At 45.3% G+C, this 20,069-nt stretch overlaps 1 protein-coding gene across 4 annotated transcripts in view; it reads left to right on the plus strand.

Moving 5' to 3' along the window:
• nedd4l (NEDD4 like E3 ubiquitin protein ligase) overlaps window positions 1-20,069 on the plus strand; it is a 119,960-nt gene that overhangs the window by 18,007 nt on the left and 81,884 nt on the right. For all 4 annotated transcript variants that reach the window (XM_046305142.1, XM_046305143.1, XM_046305145.1 and 1 more), the window contains exons 3-5: window positions 6,616-6,697; window positions 8,311-8,349; window positions 12,394-12,447. In XM_046305142.1, coding sequence (XP_046161098.1) covers window positions 6,616-6,697; window positions 8,311-8,349; window positions 12,394-12,447 — 175 coding nt within the window. The remainder of the gene's footprint in view (window positions 1-6,615; window positions 6,698-8,310; window positions 8,350-12,393; window positions 12,448-20,069) is intronic.

Genomic DNA, 20,069 nt, shown 5'->3' on the forward strand with positions numbered 1-20,069 from the left:
GGTCGTTAAGACACTAACAGTTTATAGACGGTTGGCAATTAAGGTTAGTTATGAAATTGTAGGACACTAAAGAGGCCTTTCTACTAACTCTGGAAAAACACCAAAAGAAAGATGCCCAGGGTCCCTGCTCATCTGCGTGAACGTGCCTTAGGCATGCTGCAAGGAGGCATGAGGACTGCAGATGTTGTGAGGGCAATAAATTGCAATGTCCATGCTGTGAGATGCCTAAGGCAGCAATACAGGGAGACAGGACAGACAACTGATTGTCCTTGCAGTGGCAGACCACATGTAACAACACCTGCACAGGATCGGTACATCTGAACATCACACCTGTGGGACAGGTAACAACAACTGCCCGAGTTACACCAGGAACGCACAATCCTTCCATCAGTGCTCAGACTGTCCGCAATAGGCTGAGAGGCTGGATTGAGGGCTTGTAGGCCTGTTGTAAGGCAGGTTCTCACCAGACATCCCCGGCAAAAACATTGCCTATGGGCACAAACCCACCGTCACTGGACCAGGCAGGACTGGCAAAAAGTGCTCTACACTGACGAGTCGCGGTTTTGTCTCACCAGGGGTGATGGTTGGATTTGTGTTTATTGTCGAAGGAATGAGCGTTACACCAAGGCCTGTACTCTGGAGCGTGATCGATTTGGACGTGGAGGGTCCATCATTGCCTGGGGTGGTGTGTCACAGCATCATCGGACTGAGCTTGCTGTCATTGCAGGCAATCTCAATGCTGTGCGTTACAGGGAAGACATTCTCCCTCATGTGGTACCCTTCCTGCAGGCTCGTCCTGACATGACCCTCCAGCATGACAATGCCAGCCATACTGCTCGTTCTGTGCGTGATTTCCTGCAAGACAGGAATGCCATTGTTCTGCCATGGCCAGCGAAGAGCCCGGATCTCAATCCCATTGAGCACGTCTGGGACCTGTTGGGTGAGGATTAGGGTCATTACCCCCAGAAATGTCTGGGAACTTGAAGGTGCCTTGGTGGAAGAGTGGGGTAATATATCACAGCAAGAACTGGCAAATCTGGTGCAGTCCATGGGGAGGTGATGCACTATAGTACTTACACAGATACTGACTGTTACTTTTTATTTTGAACCCCCCCCCCTTTGTTCAGGGACACATTATTTAATTTATATTAGTCACATGTCTGTGGAATGTCGCAGTTGTTGAATCTTACGTTCATACAAATTGTTACACACGTTAAGTTAGCTGAAAATAAACACAGTTGACAGTGAGAGCACATTTCTTTTTCGCTGAGTTTATATGGGGCAGTAGCCTCTAAGGTGCAGGGTTACGTAACTGGTTGGAAGCCGCCTAGTGATGGCTATTTAACAGTCTGATGGCCTTGACATAGAAGCTGTTTTTCAGTCGCTCAGTCTCAGCTTTGATGCACCTGTACTGACCTTGCCAGGTGAATAGACAGTGGGTCGGGTGGTTGTTGTCACCCAACAGGTCCCAGACGTGCTCAATGGGATTGAGATCCGGATTTTCTTTTTGGCCTTCCTGTGAAATTGTGTGCTTTAGGTGTCCTGGAGGGCAGGTAGTTTGCCCCCGATGATGCGCTGGGCAGACCACACCACCCTCTGGAGAGTCCAGTGGTTGTGGGCTGTGCACTTGCCATACCAGAAGGTGATACAGCCCGACAGGATTCTCTCAATTGTGCGTTCGTAAAAGTTTGAGGGTTTTAGGTGCCAAGACAAATTTCTTCAACCTCTTGAGGTAGAAGAGGCGCTGTTGCGCCTTCTGATCCACACTGTCTGTCTGTGTGGGTGGACCATTTCAGAATGTCAGTGATGTGTACGCCGAGGAACTTGAAACTTTCCACCTGCTCCACTGCTGTCCTGTCAATGTGGATAGGGGCGTGCTCCCTTTGCTCTTTCCTGAAGTCCAGCTTCTTTGTTTTGTTGACATTGACCCTCACCTCCTCTCTCTAGGCTGTCGTCATTGGTTGTTATTTCAATTGGCGAACAACAAGTGGCATCCTAGCTAATACCTACTCACAAGGATTCCTAAATCATTGCTATGAATAATGAAAATGACTGCAGTCAGTAATAGCGTCACTGCTATTAGCTTCACCACATACTATGTAATGCCGTTTGGGTCTTTGCTTGTCAAAAAAAGATACAGTAGCACTGTCAAAGCTGTACAAAGAAAAATCTGCAAACAAGCAAACACCAGCCACAAACAATGTTTTTAATTCCAGGAACCTACAGTGCTGGCCTTTAAAAAATAAAAAAGCTAGCTAGCTAGCTCATTGATGCAAACAATGTTCTTCCCCAAAAACATAGCAAAGCTACAATCTGTTTCAGTAGCTACAGTTAGCTAGTTAACTATATAGCTAGGTGTCATCTAAAATAACCCTCATTTACAAGGCAGTTATTATTTGATTAATGGTGGTCAGACCCATTTTATGTGAAACTAGCCACAATAAGGATGAGCCACAACAGTGGACTTTGCTGTTAGCCTTCAAAATAAAAAAGTATAGCATAATTCTACTATTTGTATTCATTTGCAAAACTGTCAATGATATTATTTTATTTTGAAGGCAACCCCCAAATTCCACTATTGTGACTAATCCTTGTTGTGGCTAGCTTCACAACATGTAACCCGGTCCCTTCGAGCCTCACTAGCCAGCTGAAGCTAGTTGGCTGCTTATAACGTTAGCTTTGGGCAACAGGGTTAAGTAGCTGGCTAGCTATTTATTTTCATGAATTGAAGTTCAATTTCAATAGGAGAACAACAAGTGGCAACCTAGCTAATACTTACTGAAGGATTCCTAAATCATTGCCAAGAATAATGAAAGTGACTGCAGTTTCTACTGGTCATTGTTTTCAGGCTTGTTGTATTGGTGCTAGCTAGGTACCAAGCTAAAGCTAGCAAGCTACCCCAGAAGTTGCGGTCGAACAAATAATGCTTTATTACCAACGCGGTATTGTAAATGCATCGTTCGTGGCCGGTGTTTGTTTGCAGACTTTTTTTGTACAGCTATGACAGTGCTACTGATAGTCGTGGTGGTGCTTGGCTTTTGCACGTGCAAATTCAGAACACACAACATTCTATAATAGTACTGTTATTTGACGTGTCAAATTGTAATTTTTAATTTGACCTTTAGTCAGTTAAGAACATATTCTTATTTTCAATGACGGCCTGGGAACAGTGGGTTAACTGCCTGTTCAGGGGTAGAACGACAGATTTGTACCTTGTCAGCTCGGGGGTTTGAACTCGCAACCTTCCGGTTACTATTCCAACACTCTAACCACTAGGCTACGCTTCAAATAGTGTTATTTGACGTTTTATCTTTTTTTTGACCCAAACGGCGTTCCATAGTATGTCGTGTAGCTGATAGCAGAGACTCTATTACTGTGTAACTTCCGTAGGGCAACATCTGAAAAAATAGCGCACTTGGTAGTGTGTACCGGTGCTCGACCAGTCGGCGAAAGCCAACATCACCCACGACAGAGAACGGTTGATTGTCAAGGGCAATGGATTTCACCCCTGAGTTGTCTCGCTGAAAATGTTCTTACTCTTTCAAATGACTGCTCAACTTGTTGACTGCTCGATCCACACAGAAGACATTGTCAGCTCGGTTAGGAATGCTGTGCTGCACGTGTAGCACAACATTTTCCGTGGCATCATTACGTTATATAGATATGCACTGCAGCTTTGACATCGGTTTTGCACCTAACTAGACATCGGGCCGATACCGATGTTGCCATTTTTAACTAATATCATCCGATTCCGATATATTCATGAACTTATATTGTGCATCCCTAGTAAGATAAGTTGTATGCTTCCCCAAACTCACACGCTGCCAATTCAGTCTTCATAAAAAACATGAATACAATTAATTTATAGTCAGATTTTCAAGCAAGGTAAGACATGCCTTGTAATATAAAGTAAAATGTTAAGGGTTCAAGCAATTAAGTATGTTTTCAAAATGCATACTGCCTCCAGCTCACAGTGTAAAGTGGTGTGGGATAGCATTTTATATCATACCCCCAAGACATGTTAACCTCTCACCATTACAATAACAGGTTAGGTTAGTGTTTTACATCATACCCCCAAGACATGTTAACCTCTCACCATTACAATAACAGGTTAGGTTAGTGTTTTATATCATACCCCCAAGACATGTTAACCTCTCACCATTACAATAACAGGTTAGGTTAGTGTTTTACATCATACCCCCAAGACATGCTAACCTCTCACCATTACAATAACAGGTTAGGTTAGTGTTTTACATCATACCCCCAAGACATGTTAACCTCTCACCATTACAATAACAGGTTAGGTTAGTGTTTTACATCATACCCCCAAGACATGTTAACCTCTCACCATTACAATAACAGGTTAGGTTACTGTTTTACATCATACCCCCAAGACATGTTAACCTCTCACCATTACAATAACAGGGTAGGTTAGTGTTTTATATCATACCCCCAAGACATGTTAACCTCTCACCATTACAATAACAGGTTAGGTTAGTGTTTTACATCATACCCCCAAGACATGTTAACCTCTCACCATTACAATAACAGGTTAGGTTACTGTTTTACATCATACCCCCAAGACATGTTAACCTCTCACCATTACAATAACAGGTTAGGTTACTGTTTTACATCATACCCCCAAGACATGTTAACCTCTCACCATTACAATAACAGGTTAGGTTACTGTTTTACATCATACCCCCAAGACATGTTAACCTCTCACCATTACAATAACAGGTTAGGTTACTGTTTTACATCATACCCCCAAGACATGTTAACCTCTCACCATTACAATAACAGGTTAGGTTAGTGTTTTACATCATACCCCCAAGACATGTTAACCTCTCACCATTACAATAACAGGTTAGGTTACTGTTTTACATCATACCCCCAAGACATGTTAACCTCTCACCATTACAATAACAGGTTAGGTTAGTGTTTTACATCATACCCCCAAGACATGTTAACCTCTCACCATTACAATAACAGGTTAGGTTACTGTTTTACATCATACCCCCAAGACATGTTAACCTCTCACCATTACAATAACAGGTTAGGTTACTGTTTTACATCATACCCCCAAGACATGCTAACCTCTCACCATTACAATAACAGGTTAGGTTACTGTTTTACATCATACCCCCAAGACCAGCTAGCTGGTATTGTTTTTTTTCTCCCGGTCAATTTAGACAATTTTATTTATTGTCTTAATTTTTTGGTGGCCAAAAGCCGTCAATTACCGGGTAACGGAAACCCTGCTCTATCGTCTCATTGTTCTGTCATTACAAGTAACAAAATATGAACCAAATGTGTTGTAAATACTGTTCAGACAGTGTACCAGGCCACACAGGCTCAAACTCACTATATTGCCTGTCCTTACTACTCCTGACTCAGCTAAATCACTGTGATATCAGGAGCCTGCCTGGTCAGTAGTCCTGTACTGCCAGCTTCAATCACTCAACAAAACAGGCAGTCAGTTTCACAAACCTGAAATTCTAACTTGGTAACAGATACCACAGAGGCAGCGAAACTGCTTACATGTGTACATTCATGACATTGGACTACACCCAGCTGAATTAGTCTCTGTTTTATTGACAAACACTGAGGCTTAAAATAGAAGTGTGTGTGTGCGTGCATTTTGTGCTTAAAAAAAAAAAATCTATATCAGACTTGTTTTATTATAGTTGCTAAAAACTGAGCAGAAATCTCTGTGGTTTGGTTTTTAGAGAGATCATCTGTAGCTAGGCTATTACCCTGCTTCCTCAGAAGAGCTTGCCTGGTGCCCCAGACAGTCTCCTCCTCTGCCTCGAGGGGAGGAAGACTCTCAAGGGAGAGCAAGAACAACAAGATCATGGCTGCTCTCCAGCCCTCAATTACTAATTAAAGTCTCCCTGCTGAGTCTAATTGTGTGTTTATGTCAAAGTCTGATCCTTCTTGACTAAACAATGGAAATACTGTGTTGCAGACTGAGAGGCTCCTTGGCCCCTGTGTCTGTACTGTATCGCTGCTACAGACGGGAGTCTCATTGGCCACTGCTCTGTCTCTCTCTCTCTTACACACACACACACACACACACACACACACACACACACACACACACACACACACACACACACACACACACACACACACACACACACACACACACACACACACACACACACACACACACACACACACACACACACACACACACACACACACACACACACCCTCTTTGATGAATGCTTGTAGAAGCACAATCTGCATGTCACTCGGTTCAAAAACCTAGGAGTTACTTTAACGCCTCAAGGCCTCGCATTCAGGCCCAGGCGTCACCCCTGGCCACAGGCCCAGGAGTCGCCACAGGCCCAGGCGTCGCCACAGGCCCAGGCATCACCCCTGGCCACAGGCCCAGGCATCACCCCTGGCCACAGGCCCAGGCGTCGCCACAGGCCCAGGCATCACCCCTGGCCACAGGCCCAGGCGTCGCCCCTGGCCACGGGCCCAGGCGTCACCCCTGCAGCACCCCTGCAGCACACAGTAGCCTTTTGCTGTCATTACCTTGAGCATGAAGGTCTCATCATCAACTGTCTTAATAATAGTCTCTTCTTTTCCCTTCTCTCTCTGCAGTGATCCCTATGTCAAGCTGTCGCTCTACGTTGCGGATGAGAACAGAGAGCTTGCCTTAGTCCAGACTAAAACCATTAAAAAGGTAACCCCTGGGGACAATAATGTTTGATTTTTATCAAATGATCAGGAAGTCTTTGTCTGTAGTTTATTATCTAATCCTCTGGTGTTTCCTTCTTGTATCCTGTGGTTTTTAAACAACAACAATCCAAGTTATTTTTTTGATTGTTGATGAATCTGAGCCGAGAAAGTGTTTCCTGTTTGCTGTTTACACTACTGAGCAATGTGAATTGTATTGTGTAGAACCCAGTTAGAGGGAGGATGAGGACCAGCTAGAGACTGCCCCAGAACACTACTGTAGTCTGACGTGAACACCTTTCCCCAATATTAATAAGGCTATGTGGGTGAACTCCCTTACCACCAGAGGGAGCTGTTTCATACAGTTCAGCATATCAAGGTAATAATACACACAATCTGAGGGACCTCTTGAGGGTATTTTGGAAACCCTGTTTCAGGATTCTTAGTATTGTCGTGTTCTAGGCCTGGCCTAACCTAACTAACAGGATTGTGGAAGAAATGAGCTAAAAAATAGCATAGAGGTGCTCGCACTGGAGTCTGCTTCATAGAATGTAGCCCAGTTTTATTTGATGTATGGAAAAACCTGACATCACATTTCACTAGAAGGACAATTCCTTCCATCTTCCTTCCAGTCCTGTCAGAATTAAAAACAATACGGATGCCACATTATTATTCCCAACCACCATCCTCTCCCTCTCTGGGTAAATCTCCTGTGATGATGGCCAGAGAGACTCAGCTTATCCCCTTCCTTCCTGCAGCCAGCCTTCCTAGCCCTCCCATGAAGTCAGCCGTATGCTGTCCATGGCCCTGGCAGGGATATAAATAGCTGACAATGTGCTGCTATGTGGAGCAGAAGACCCTTTTATTTCAGTCACTCTGGGTTTATGAAGGTGTGCTGCTGCCGCTGTCAAAGCACTGTGCAACCTGTGCCTCGTGGCAATATAAGGCTAATTCTGGGCCGGTATTCATAACACGTCTCTGAGAAGGATTGCTGATCTAGGATCAGGTCCACCTTGTCCGTTATGATCTTAAAAACCAAACTTATACTAGATCAGACAATGTATGAGATGGACCCAGGAACTCTCCTAAGAAACAGGTCAAAGATTGTCTCTGAAGGCGATGGATGTATCACATTTATCAGTGGCGTTCTGCTAATATCAGATACCACATAGAGGGTTTCTCTTTGCTCAAGCAGCAAGGTGACCCAGGACTGGATCCATCTCTTAACATATTTTGCAGTGGTTCTCCTGTTTGGCACAGAACCTTATCCGAATAGATTTGTATGATGCGTCTTCACAGTCTAAGAGGAGGTAGAGAGACACTTCCACCATGGTGGGAGATATCACCTGATGTCACAAAGAAGTTATTTTAACAGAGATGATACTTTATCAAGGATGTAGCTTAATCAGACTACCTTGTAAAATTGACATTGTGGTGTTCCTAAACTTCATTGACATTCTGGTGTGTCTTATTTTAATCACCGGAGGTATTTTAATGAGTCTTCTCACTTAGTTTACAGACTGATTTTAAAGAAAGTGTAGGCTATATGTTTCACAGCATGCAGGAAACGCACCAACTGATCAGCCTCACTGAACTTGTTTATCTATTCTTTTCTTTCAGACTCTAAATCCCAAATGGAACGAGGAGTTCTATTTCAGAGTGAGTTTCTTTACATTTACAGTGACTTGCAAAATGATTTCTTCACATTTTGTTTTACAAAGTTGGATTAAAATGTATTTAATTGTAATTTGTTAACATTCTACACAAAATACTCAAACATAAAAAATAAAAAATAAAAATATATCAAGTTGCATAAATATTTAGCTCCCTGAATCCATACATGTTAACAACACCTTGAAGAAGAGCTTGAAGAACTGTCAAAAGAATATTGGCACAATCCCGGTTTGCAAAGCTCTTCGAGACTTACTCAGAAACACTCACAGCTGTAATCGCTGCCAAAAGTGCATCTACAAAGTATAGAATCAGGGCTGTGATTTACTTCTGTAAATTATATTTCTCTATTTAATTTTCAATAAATTTGAAAACATTTCTAAGAACATATTTTCATTTGTTCATTGTGGGGTATTTTGTGTAGATGGGTGAGCTGTCATTATTTTATGTTTTATTCCATTTTCTAATCAGGTTGTAACACAAAATATGGAATACGTCTCTAGGGGTATGAATACTTTCCGAAGGCACTGTATGTAAACACATTATACCCATCATTGTCCTTCTCCATTTTTGTTCAAGGGTCTGTTGCTGCTACACCCCATTTTATTGCCAGTCAACACTACTATGGAAAACTTCCATCCCTCAAACTATGTCATCAAATGGACCAATTGCATTGTTTACAAGTCCATCCACACATATGTGATTCATCCAGCTGGCCATTCTTAAAGGAATAATTGTTCATTCAGTGCTAGCGTTAGTGATTTACGTTCAGGGCTAGTGTTAGCGAGTACATTCAGAGCTAGCGTTAGTGATTTACGTCCAGGGCTAGTGTTATCGAGTACATTCAGAGCTAGCGTTAGTGATTTACGTTCAGGGCTAGTGTTAGCGAGTACATTCAGAGCTAGCGTTAGTGATTTACGTTCAGGGCTAGTGTTAGCGATTACATTCAGCTGCAGCCTAGTGTGAGCGATTACATTCAGGGCTAGTGTTAGCGATTTACATTCAGCTGCAGCCTAGTGTGAGCGATTCCATTCAGGGCTAGTGTTAGCGATTTACATTCAGCTGCAGCGTAGTGTGAGCGATTACATTCAGGGCTAGTGTTAGCGATTACATCAGGGCTAGTGTTAGCGATTACATTCAGCTGCAGCCTAGTGTGAGCGATTACATTCAGGGCTAGTGTTAGCGATTACATTCAGGGCTAGTGTTAGCGATTACATTCAGGGCTAGTGTTAGCCAGTTAGCTATTAGTGATGGAGACTGACAATCAACAGAGCATGCTGAGGTTTGGCAGCCGGAAGCTATTGTGACACACAGGTTAAAAACCAGAGTTAAGATATCAGACCTCGATTTCAGTTGATCTCTAAGGCCGTGTCTAGCCTTGACAGTTCATGCAGCTTTTGCAGTTCTGATCATGGAATTCTGATCATGGAGTTCTGATCACGGAGTTCTGATCACGGAGTTCTGTACGCGTAATGCTTCTACACCGACATTTAAATGTCTACCGTATCCACATTGTGTCTGGATTCTCTTTTCCTGCGCTATAGTCAACTGCCAGTATGGATTCTGCAAACAGTGGAACAGGTTAAATCTGATAACACAACAACCACTTGATGATGGTGTGAGCCAACTACTGTAGCTAGCTAGCCAGCTAACATCTGTAACTAGGCAACTACTGTAGCTATCTAGCCAGCTAACCTCTGTCACTAGCCAGCAAAGTTAAAAGGATTGCCAACAGGTTAGCATAACTTTAGCCAAACAATTTTTTTCTTCCAAATATGTTAGCTGGCTAGCATTTATGAAGCCAGCAAAATCATTCCTCACACCCCAGGAAAATACCCCCCCCCCCCTCTAAAAACAAATAAAGGTGCCTCTCGCTCCCAAAACACCCATTTCTGGAGACTTGTGGGTGAAGTGCTGCTGACGTCACCCACTGTATTTCCTTTCGGTAGCCTGGATGTGTCCAGACTGAGGAGAAATCCGCAGACATAGCGTCCCTGACCACCACCTGCAGTGATCAGCCAGATCTGAACACAATCTGACTACAATGTGACTTCAGTGCATCTACACATGTCTTTTCAATGCGATATTTGTATTCTGATAGAAGTATTTTATTTTTTATATATACAGTGGGGCAAAAAAGTATTTAGTCAGCCACCAATTGTGCAAGTTCTCCCACTTAAAAAGATGAGAGGCCTGTAATTGTCATCATAGGTACACTTCAACTATGACAGACAAAATGAGAAAATCACATTGTAGGATTTTTAATGAATTTATTTGCAAATTATGGTGGAAAATAAGTATTTGGTCAATAACAAAAGTTTATCTCAATACTTTGTTATATACCCTTCACAAGGTTTTCACACACTGTTGCTGGTATTTTGGCCCATTCCTCCATGCAGATCTCCTCTAGAGCAGTGATGTTTTGGGGCTGTTGCTAGGAAACACAGGCTTTCAACTCCCTCCATAGATTTTCTATGGGGTTGAGATCTGGAGACTGGCTAGGCCACTCCAGGACCTTGAAATGCTTACGAAGCCACTCCTTCGTTGCCCAGGCGGTGTGTTTGGGATCATTGTCATGCTGAAAGACCCAGCCACGTTTCATCTTCATTGCCCTTGCTGATGGTAGGCTTTGTTACTTTGGTCCCAGCTCTCTGCAGGTCATTCACTAGGTGAGATCTTGCGCGGAGCCCCAGATCGAGGGAGATTATCAGTGGTCTTGTATGTCTTCCATTTCCTAATAGTTGATTTCTTCAAACCAAGCTGCTTACCTATTGCAGATTCAGTCTTCCCAGCCTGGTGCAGGTCTACAATTTTGTTTCTGGTTTCCTTTGACAGCTCTTTGGTCTTGGCCATAGTGGAGTTTGGAGTGTGACTGTTTGAGGTTGTGGACAGGTGTCTTTTATACTGATAACAAGTTCAAACAGGTGCCATTAATACAGGTAACGAGTGGAGGACAGAGGAGCCTCTTAAAGAAGAAGTTACAGGTCTGTGAGAGACAGAAATCTTGCTTGTTTGTAGGTGACCAAATACTTATTTTCCACCCTAATTTGCAAATAAATTCATAAAAAATCCTACAATGTGATTTTCTGGATTTCTTTTTCTCATTTTGTCTGTCATAGTTGAAGTGTACCTATGAAGCAAATTACAGGCCTCTCTCATCTTTTTAAGTGGAGAACTTGCACAATTGGTGGCTGACTAAATACTTTTTTGCCCCAATGTATATACTTTTTCCCTCTTCACTTTTTCTTCCCAGTTTTGTGGTATCCAATTGGTAGTTAGTCTTGTCCCATCACTGCAACTCCTGTACGGACTCGGGAGAGGCGAAGGTCGAGATCCATGCTTCCTCCGAAACACGACCCCTGCCAAGCGGCTCTGCTTCTTAGCACAATGCTCGCGTAATCCGGAAGCCAGCCGCACCAATGTGTCGGAGGAAACACTGTACACTTGGCGATCGTGTCAGCGTGCATTGCTCCCGGCCTGCCATCGGCGTCGCTGGAGCGCGGTGGAACAAGGACAATCCGGCCGACCAAACCCTCCCTTAACCCGGACGACGCTGGACCAATTGTGTGCCGCCTCATGGGTGTCCTGGTCGCGGCTGGCTGCAACACAGCCCGGGATCGAACCCGGATCTGTAGTGATGCAGTCAGCCAGCACTGTGATGCATTGCGTTAGACCGCTGCACCACTCGGGAGGCCCCTGATAGCGGACGTTGCATTTAAGTGTCAAGTGTAGACACCGCTTTCTCTGTATTGTCCTTCTTTTAACAACCCCTCTTTTCTACCTGCCAGATATGCTAATTCATTGTGTGTGTGTGTGTGTGTGTGTGTGTGTGTGTGTGTGTGTGTGTGTGTGTGTGTGTGTGTGTGTGTGTGTGTGTGTGTGTGTGTGTGTGTGTGTGTGTGTGTGTGTGTGTGTGTGTGTGTGTGTAAAGCTTTTATGCAATACTTTTTGTGTATGAAGCAAGCAGCTATTTTCTAGACTGTGTACATTTATTACGGGACTTCACTAAAAGTGTCCCTTCTGTCTTCACAGGTTTGTCCTCTGAACCACAGACTACTCTTTGAGGTGTTTGATGAAAACAGATTGGTAAGATTCAATTTTTGTGAAATTATATTCTGAATGATGATTATATTTCAAGAGTTAAATGATTTCATTGAAAATTATGTTACAATTTGAAATGTACTTTTGATCCAAATAATATCCTCTTTCTACGTAACAGAAATTCTTATTTTCAGATGTTCTGTTGTATTTACTACACACATTTGTTGTATGACAGTAGTACATTGTTCTTGATAACAATATGATGATAGTGTGTTGCCATGCAAATCCTCTAACTATCACTAACAACATCTAATCAATTTGTTGTATTCAATGCTCTCTTTCTCTCTGTCAACAGAAGGTAATTTCTGATTCTCTTGTTGTCCAATGTTGTCTGCAATCCCACTTCAAATGACATAATAAGTAGCCTATTATGTGTGTGTTTAGGAGAAAACACCTGTTCTTAGGGACCATAGAAAATCTATTTCTATAATTGGTACAGTGTTCCTGTTTGAGTTCTTGGAGAACACATGAACAGGGCTCTTATTTATAAGGCATCTCAGAGTAAGAGTTTTGATCTACTATGATCTGTTTAGCCTTTTCGTTTTTTGTAATTTTTTCACACCTCCATCCCCAGTGCCTGCTCACACCTCCATCCCTAGTGCCTGCTCACACCTCCATCCCTAGTGCCTGCTCACACCTCCATCCCTAGTGCCTGCTCACACCTCCATCCCTAGTCACACCCTCCATCCCTAGTGCCTGCTCACACCTCCATCCCCAGTGCCTGGTCACACCTCCATCCCTAGTGCCTGGTCACACCTCCATCCCTAGTGCCTGGTCACACCTCCATCCCTAGTGCCTGGTCACACCTCCATCCCTAGTGCCTGGTCACACCTCCATCCCTAGTGCCTGGTCACACCTCCATCCCTAGTGCCTGGTCACACCTCCATCCCTAGTGTCTGGTCACACCTCCATCCCTAGTGTCTGGTCACACCTCCATCCCTAGTGCCTGGTCACACCTCCATCCCTAGTGTCTGGTCACACCTCCATCCCTAGTGTCTGGTCACACCTCCATCCCTAGTGCCTGGTCACACCTCCATCCCTAGTCACACCTCCATCCCTAGTGCCTGGTCACACCTCCATCCCTAGTGTCTGGTCACACCTCCATCCCTAGTCACACCCTCCATCCCTAGTGTCTGGTCACACCTCCATCCCTAGTGTCTGGTCACACCTCCATCCCTAGTCACACCCTCCATCCCTAGTGTCTGGTCACACCTCCATCCCTAGTGCCTGGTCACACCTCCATCCCTAGTGCCTGGTCACCACTCCATCCCTAGTGTCTGGTCACACCTCCATCCCTAGTGCCTGGTCACACCTCCATCCCTATTCATACCTCCATCCCTAGTGCCTGGTCACACCTCCATCCCTAGTCACACCTCCATCCCTAGTGCCTGGTCACACCTCCATCCCTAGTGCCTAGTCACACCTCCATCCCTAGTCACACCTCCATCCCTAGTGCCTGGTCACACCTCCATCCCTAGTCACACCTCCATCCCTAGTGCCTCGTCACATCTCCATCCCTAGTCACACCTCCATCCCTAGTGCCTCGTCACATCTCCATCCCTAGTCACACCCTCCATCCCTAGTGCCTGGTCACACCTCCATCCCTAGTCACACCTCCATCCCTAGTCACACCTCCATCCCTAGTCACACCTCCATCCCTAGTGCCTCGTCACACCTCCATCCCTAGTCACACCCTCCATCCCTAGTGCCTGGTCACACCTCCATCCCTAGTCACACCCTCCATCCCTAGTGCCTGGTCACACCTCCATCCCTAGTCACACCTCCATCCCTAGTCACACCTCCATCCCTAGTGCCTCGTCACACCTCCATCCCTAGTCATACCTCCATCCCTAGTGCCTGGTCACACCTCCATCCCTAGTGCCTGGTCACACCTCCATCCCTAGTCACACCTCCATCCCTAGTCACACCTCCATCCCTAGTCACACCTCCATCCCTAGTGCCTCGTCACACCTCCATCCCTAGTCACACCTCCATCCCTAGTCACACCTCCATCCCTAGTCACACCTCCATCCCTAGTCACACCTCCATCCCTAGTCACACCTCCATCCCTAGTCACACCTCCATCCCTAGTCACACCTCCATCCCTAGTCACACCTCCATCCCTAGTGCCTCGTCACACCTCCATCCCTAGTCACACCTCCATCCCTAGTGCCTCGTCACACCTCCATCCCTAGTCATACCTCCATCCCTAGTGCCTGGTCACACCTCCATCCCTAGTGCCTGGTCACACCTCCATCCCTAGTCACACCTCCATCCCTAGTCACACCTCCATCCCTAGTGCCTCGTCACACCTCCATCCCTAGTCACACCCTCCATCCCTAGTGCCTGGTCACACCTCCATCCCTAGTGTCTGGTCACACCTCCATCCCTAGTGCCTGGTCACACCCTCCATCCCTAGTGCCTGGTCACACCTCCATCCCTAGTGCCTGGTCACACCCTCCATCCCTAGTGCCTGGTCACACCTCCATCTCTAGTGCCTGGTCACACCTCCATCCCTAGTGCCTGGTCACACCTCCATCCCTAGTGCCTGGTCACACCTCCATCCCTAGTGCCTGGTCACACCTCCATCCCTAGTGCCTGGTCACACCCTCCATCCCTAGTGCCTGGTCACACCTCCATCCCTAGTCACACCTCCATCCCTAGTCACACCTCCATCCCTAGTGCCTCGTCACACCTCCATCCCTAGTCATACCTCCATCCCTAGTGCCTGGTCACACCTCCATCCCTAGTGCCTGGTCACACCTCCATCCCTAGTGCCTCGTCACACCTCCATCCCTAGTGCCTCGTCACACCTCCATCCCTAGTCATACCTCCATCCCTAGTGCCTGGTCACACCTCCATCCCTAGTGCCTGGTCACACCTCCATCCCTAGTGCCTCGTCACACCTCCATCCCTAGTGCCTGGTCACACCTCCATCCCTAGTGCCTCGTCACACCTCCATCCCTAGTGCCTGGTCACACCTCCATCCCTAGTGCCTGGTCACACCTCCATCCCTAGTGCCTGGTCACACCTCCATCCCTAGTGCCTGGTCACACCTCCATCCCTAGTGCCTGGTCACACCTCCATCCCTAGTGCCTGGTCACACCTCCATCCCTAGTGCCTGGTCACACCTCCATCCCTAGTCACACCTCCATCCCTAGTGTCTGGTCACACCTCCATCCCTAGTCACACCCCCATCCCTAGTGCTTGTCATTATTGTTTGTCACTTGTCCTTAAATTCTATCAGTAGTTTTTTCTCAGTCACCCTGTGTTGAAATATGCAGACAGATTAAAAATGCTTTTACATTGTAGTACTTTTGACAGCCAACTTTCTAGCTCCGCCCACAACCTCTGGACTTCAAAGCATTCCCAGAAAGTATGGATTATCGAGTCATTATTAGTTTTACACTTAAGACATTACTGCCGTTGTGCTGTAGAATTAGTCCATTTTGTTTCTTGTATAATACATTATATTCATTAGTTTATACTGGAATAAGCTGACATTTTTGTTAAACCTCTTAAGTATCGGACCCTTTAAAAACCAAAAAAGTAATAATAATCCTGAAATTACATACCCAAATCTGTAGATCAGGACCTGAAGCATATTCTTGATACCATTTGAAATTAAACACTAGAAATGTTAAATTAATGAGGGAGAATTTAACACATTAGATCTGGTAAAAGATAATACAAAGATAAAAACCTGCTTTTGTTTTTTGTTCCATCTTTTGAAATGCAAGAGAAAGGTCACAATGTATTATTCCAGGTTATGTGCCATTTTGATTTTGGCCACTAGATGGGAGCAGTGTGCGCACAAAGTTTTAGACTGATCCAATGAACCATTTAATTTCTGTTCAAAATGTTGCCCAAATGCGCCTAATTGGTTTATTGATACCTTTTGAAGTTCATAATTGTACACTTTCCTCAAACAATGGTATGGTATTATTTCACTTTAATAGCTACTGTAAATTGGACAGTGCAGTTAGATTAACAAGAGTTTAAGCTTTCTGCCAATTTCAGATATGTCTATGTCCTGGGAAATGTTCTTGTTTCTTACAGCCTCATGCTAATCGCATTAGCCTACGTTAGCTCAACCGTCCCACGGGGGGGGGGCACACCAATCCTGTAATTTCGTTAGTTATGCTCCAACTTTCCTTCCATCTTGTGCCAACATCAGTTCTTTTTAAGTCTTGGATCCAATAGTTTATATTTTTTTGAGAAATTTGTCAGTTGGATAGGCTCTCTACAAGGTTTTGTATATATTCCCTGTCATATAAACATCATTTTCTGCCTCAGTGTAGCCTTTTTAGAACATCATGAATACAATTACACGAACAAAGAGGACCTGATCCTAGATCAGCATGAATACGGGCCTAGAATGTGTTGCTCTGAGAAGTCCAATATGTTAAATGGAGGACTGCTCTTTTCAGTGCCGAACTTCAGACTCTATGGCCCCAGTGTTGTGTGTTTGATGGGGCTTTCCCCTCCAGGACACAATAGTTATCTGTTCTCACTTGGCAGCCAGGACTGACTTGGTTATAAAGAGACTATTTATTGCCTATGCAGTTACTCCTAAAATTATTATGTAATCATTTTGTAGTCTTAATTTCTTTTCACATAAGAAATGCTGGGAATGTGTTTTCTTTTCCATCTAAAATGTCTTGCATTCTTGAGGCCTGTAGACTACAGTGTCCTCTGTCTCCTTGACGATGATATTGAAATCTTCCTCTGTTACCTGCCATAGATTATTAATATTAAAAGGCAGTTAAATTAAGGCCTGATCCAGTTTCTCTGCATCTCCCTGGGAATGTTTTGTACCGCTTGATGGCTGTCGTGGGGAAACGTATGCCTGCCTGTCTGTCTGCCTGTGTTCAGTCTTCTCGCAACACAAAGAGAAGGACGGTTGCTTGTAGTGCTGACTTTGCTTTCCGTCTTGTCTTGGGACAGTCTCTCTGTTGCAGGGATAGGGAGAGTGTAATGGCAGCCTCCAGCCAGTCTCTTCCCTCATAAGTCTGAGGAGGGAGTATGGCCACTCTAAATGTTCCCCCTAGAGAGTCTCGTTGCTCCGACACAAAGGAACATAGATTGTGGTTCTTTTGTCTTGTTTTTCACATGCAGCTGATGGTCATACAGATTGTGTGGTCGTCCGGAAGCTGCCAGGTTGTGGATTAGGGGAACTTCTGATTCCATGCAGCCAGAGAGAGAATGGACTAAGCTTGTGATATGGTTTGAGAGGCATATGTACAGTAACCATAGTGGCTGCTTTGTTCTGGTGGCTGTCTGGCTATGACAGCAGCAGCTGAGCCACGTAGTCTCCCTCCCCTGTGTGTCTGACACACACACACCACACCACACTCAACACACACACACCACACCACACTCAACACACACACACACACACACACACACACACACACACACACAACCACACACACACACCACACACACACACACACACACACACACACACACACACACACACACACACACACACACACACACACACACACACACACACACACACACACACACACACACACACACACACACACACACACACACACACACACACACACACACACAAAATGATAGCAGCCTGATATCTTATGGTGCGTCAGAAAGAGAAGGGGGACGACGACAAATAAAAAATGTCCCAGATTGTGAGAAGGGGATGCTGAGAGAGGGGGATGGTTTCCAAACACACCAAGGGCCCATGGAGAGCCTGACTGGTGGCCCCCTTGGAGCTAAGAATGGGCAGGCTGCATGGCGTAAAGCATTACTGTTGAATCATTGTCAAACCCAGTGTCATCATATCTGACATTTTCCAATCAACAACACACACAGAGGGAGGTTTTATAACCAGCATTTGCCCTCATTTGCAGTCCTGTTGTACACTGGGCCTTTCAGCACCAGAGCAGAGGCAGGAGTGTCCTTTAAAAGCCTGGCTTGTTTACCACTGTGGACCGTGACAGAAGACAGCTGCTTATTATCAGTAGTGACCAAGGCTGTGGATCCGTAGCCTCCCTGTCCTGTCCCTCTGAATCCCTTTCCCCACAGAGCTAAAGATCTGAGTCACGTTCTGTGTTTATTTACCTCTACTTTTACATTGTTGCAGTCACACTCCCTTCACATGTCTCACTGTCAATTGTGAAATGATAATTCTGTAGATTTCACCAACCATTTGATCTCAATCAGTTTCATATGTATTTAGATCTGTTGTTGTTGTAATATGAGTCTTTTAAACGTCCGTCTCCAAAGATCAACACACAGAGAGCAGTTTCACAACTACTGTCAGCATGCAGGTTACCACTGTACATGCATTGTCATGCAGGCTAACCCTGAGTACGTGTATTGTCAGGCAGGCTAACCCTGAGTACGTGTATTGTCAGTCAGGCTAACCCTGAGTATGTGTATTGTCAGGCAGGCTAACCCGGAGTACGTTTATTGTCAGGCAGGCTAACCCTGAGTACGTGTATTGTCAGGCAAGCTAACCCTGAGTACGTGTATTGTCAGGCAGGCTAACCCTGAGTACGTTTATTGTCAGGCAGGCTAACCCTGAGTACGTTTATTGTCAGGCAGGCTAACCCTGAGTACGTGTATTGTCAGGCAGGCTAACCCTGAGTATGTGTATTGTCAGGCAGGCTAACCCTGAGTATGTGTATTGTCAGGCAGGCTAACCCTGAGTACGTGTATTGCCAGGCAGGCTAACCCTGAGTATGTGTATTGCCAGGCAGGCTAACCCTGAGTACATGTATTGTCAGGCAGGCTAACTCTTTCAGTTGCAGAATCAGAGGCATCTAACATCTTGGCTCTGTTTTTTCACTGTGAACCAGGAAGGAACACAGCTGCTTAAAATCTTCAGTGACACAGAAATTAAGTAAATCTGGAGGTCATGGAGTGGGAATTTTGGGGGTTGAGTAACTTGGCAGAGTATTTCAGTGTCTTTGTGTGTTAGCTGACACTACCTGATGTGGTGGGTAGGTGGCCACCTCAGAGAAGGAGTTCTAGTTGGACTGGTGTTAGAGCCGAGGATGACGAGTTTAGAGACTGAAAATGTTTATTATTTATTTTACCTTTATTTAACTAGGCAAGTTAAGTGTGTTTGTTCTGAAAGGGGAGGACTGGGGTCGAGTAAGATGGCGTTGTGTAACTGTCTTCTCGGCCCCTGTCGTCCCGAGCCCAGTGTGTGGGATCTGGGATGAACACTACTACAATAGATTTATGGCCCTGTCAAGTCTGTGCTGCCTGACTCAGCTCTGTGTCCCCCTCCCACTGGGCCCTGGCCCACTGACGGATAAGGACCAGCTGAGAGACAGGGTGCTATTCAGACCTGGTTTCAAGTTGTTATTTGTTCTCTTTCACATACTTCGAGGGTAACTTGATTGAGCCTGCTTGTCTGAAATAAATACTGTTTGAACCCAGGTCTGGTGCTGTTCCCCCCCCCGTCTCCGTGTAAGCTGGGGGCGGTGACACACTCACACAAATGGGGGGTGGAGGGTGGAGAGCAGTCACATGACCACGGCCACCCTACCCTCACCTCAAGAGGCAGGAGCGCCGGGTGCCCTTATCCAATCATGCCTGGAATGCTGCGTGTCACTTGGGCTATT

The sequence above is a fragment of the Oncorhynchus gorbuscha genome, linkage group LG16 (assembly GCF_021184085.1).
Source record: "Oncorhynchus gorbuscha isolate QuinsamMale2020 ecotype Even-year linkage group LG16, OgorEven_v1.0, whole genome shotgun sequence".
NCBI lineage: Eukaryota > Metazoa > Chordata > Actinopteri > Salmoniformes > Salmonidae > Oncorhynchus > Oncorhynchus gorbuscha.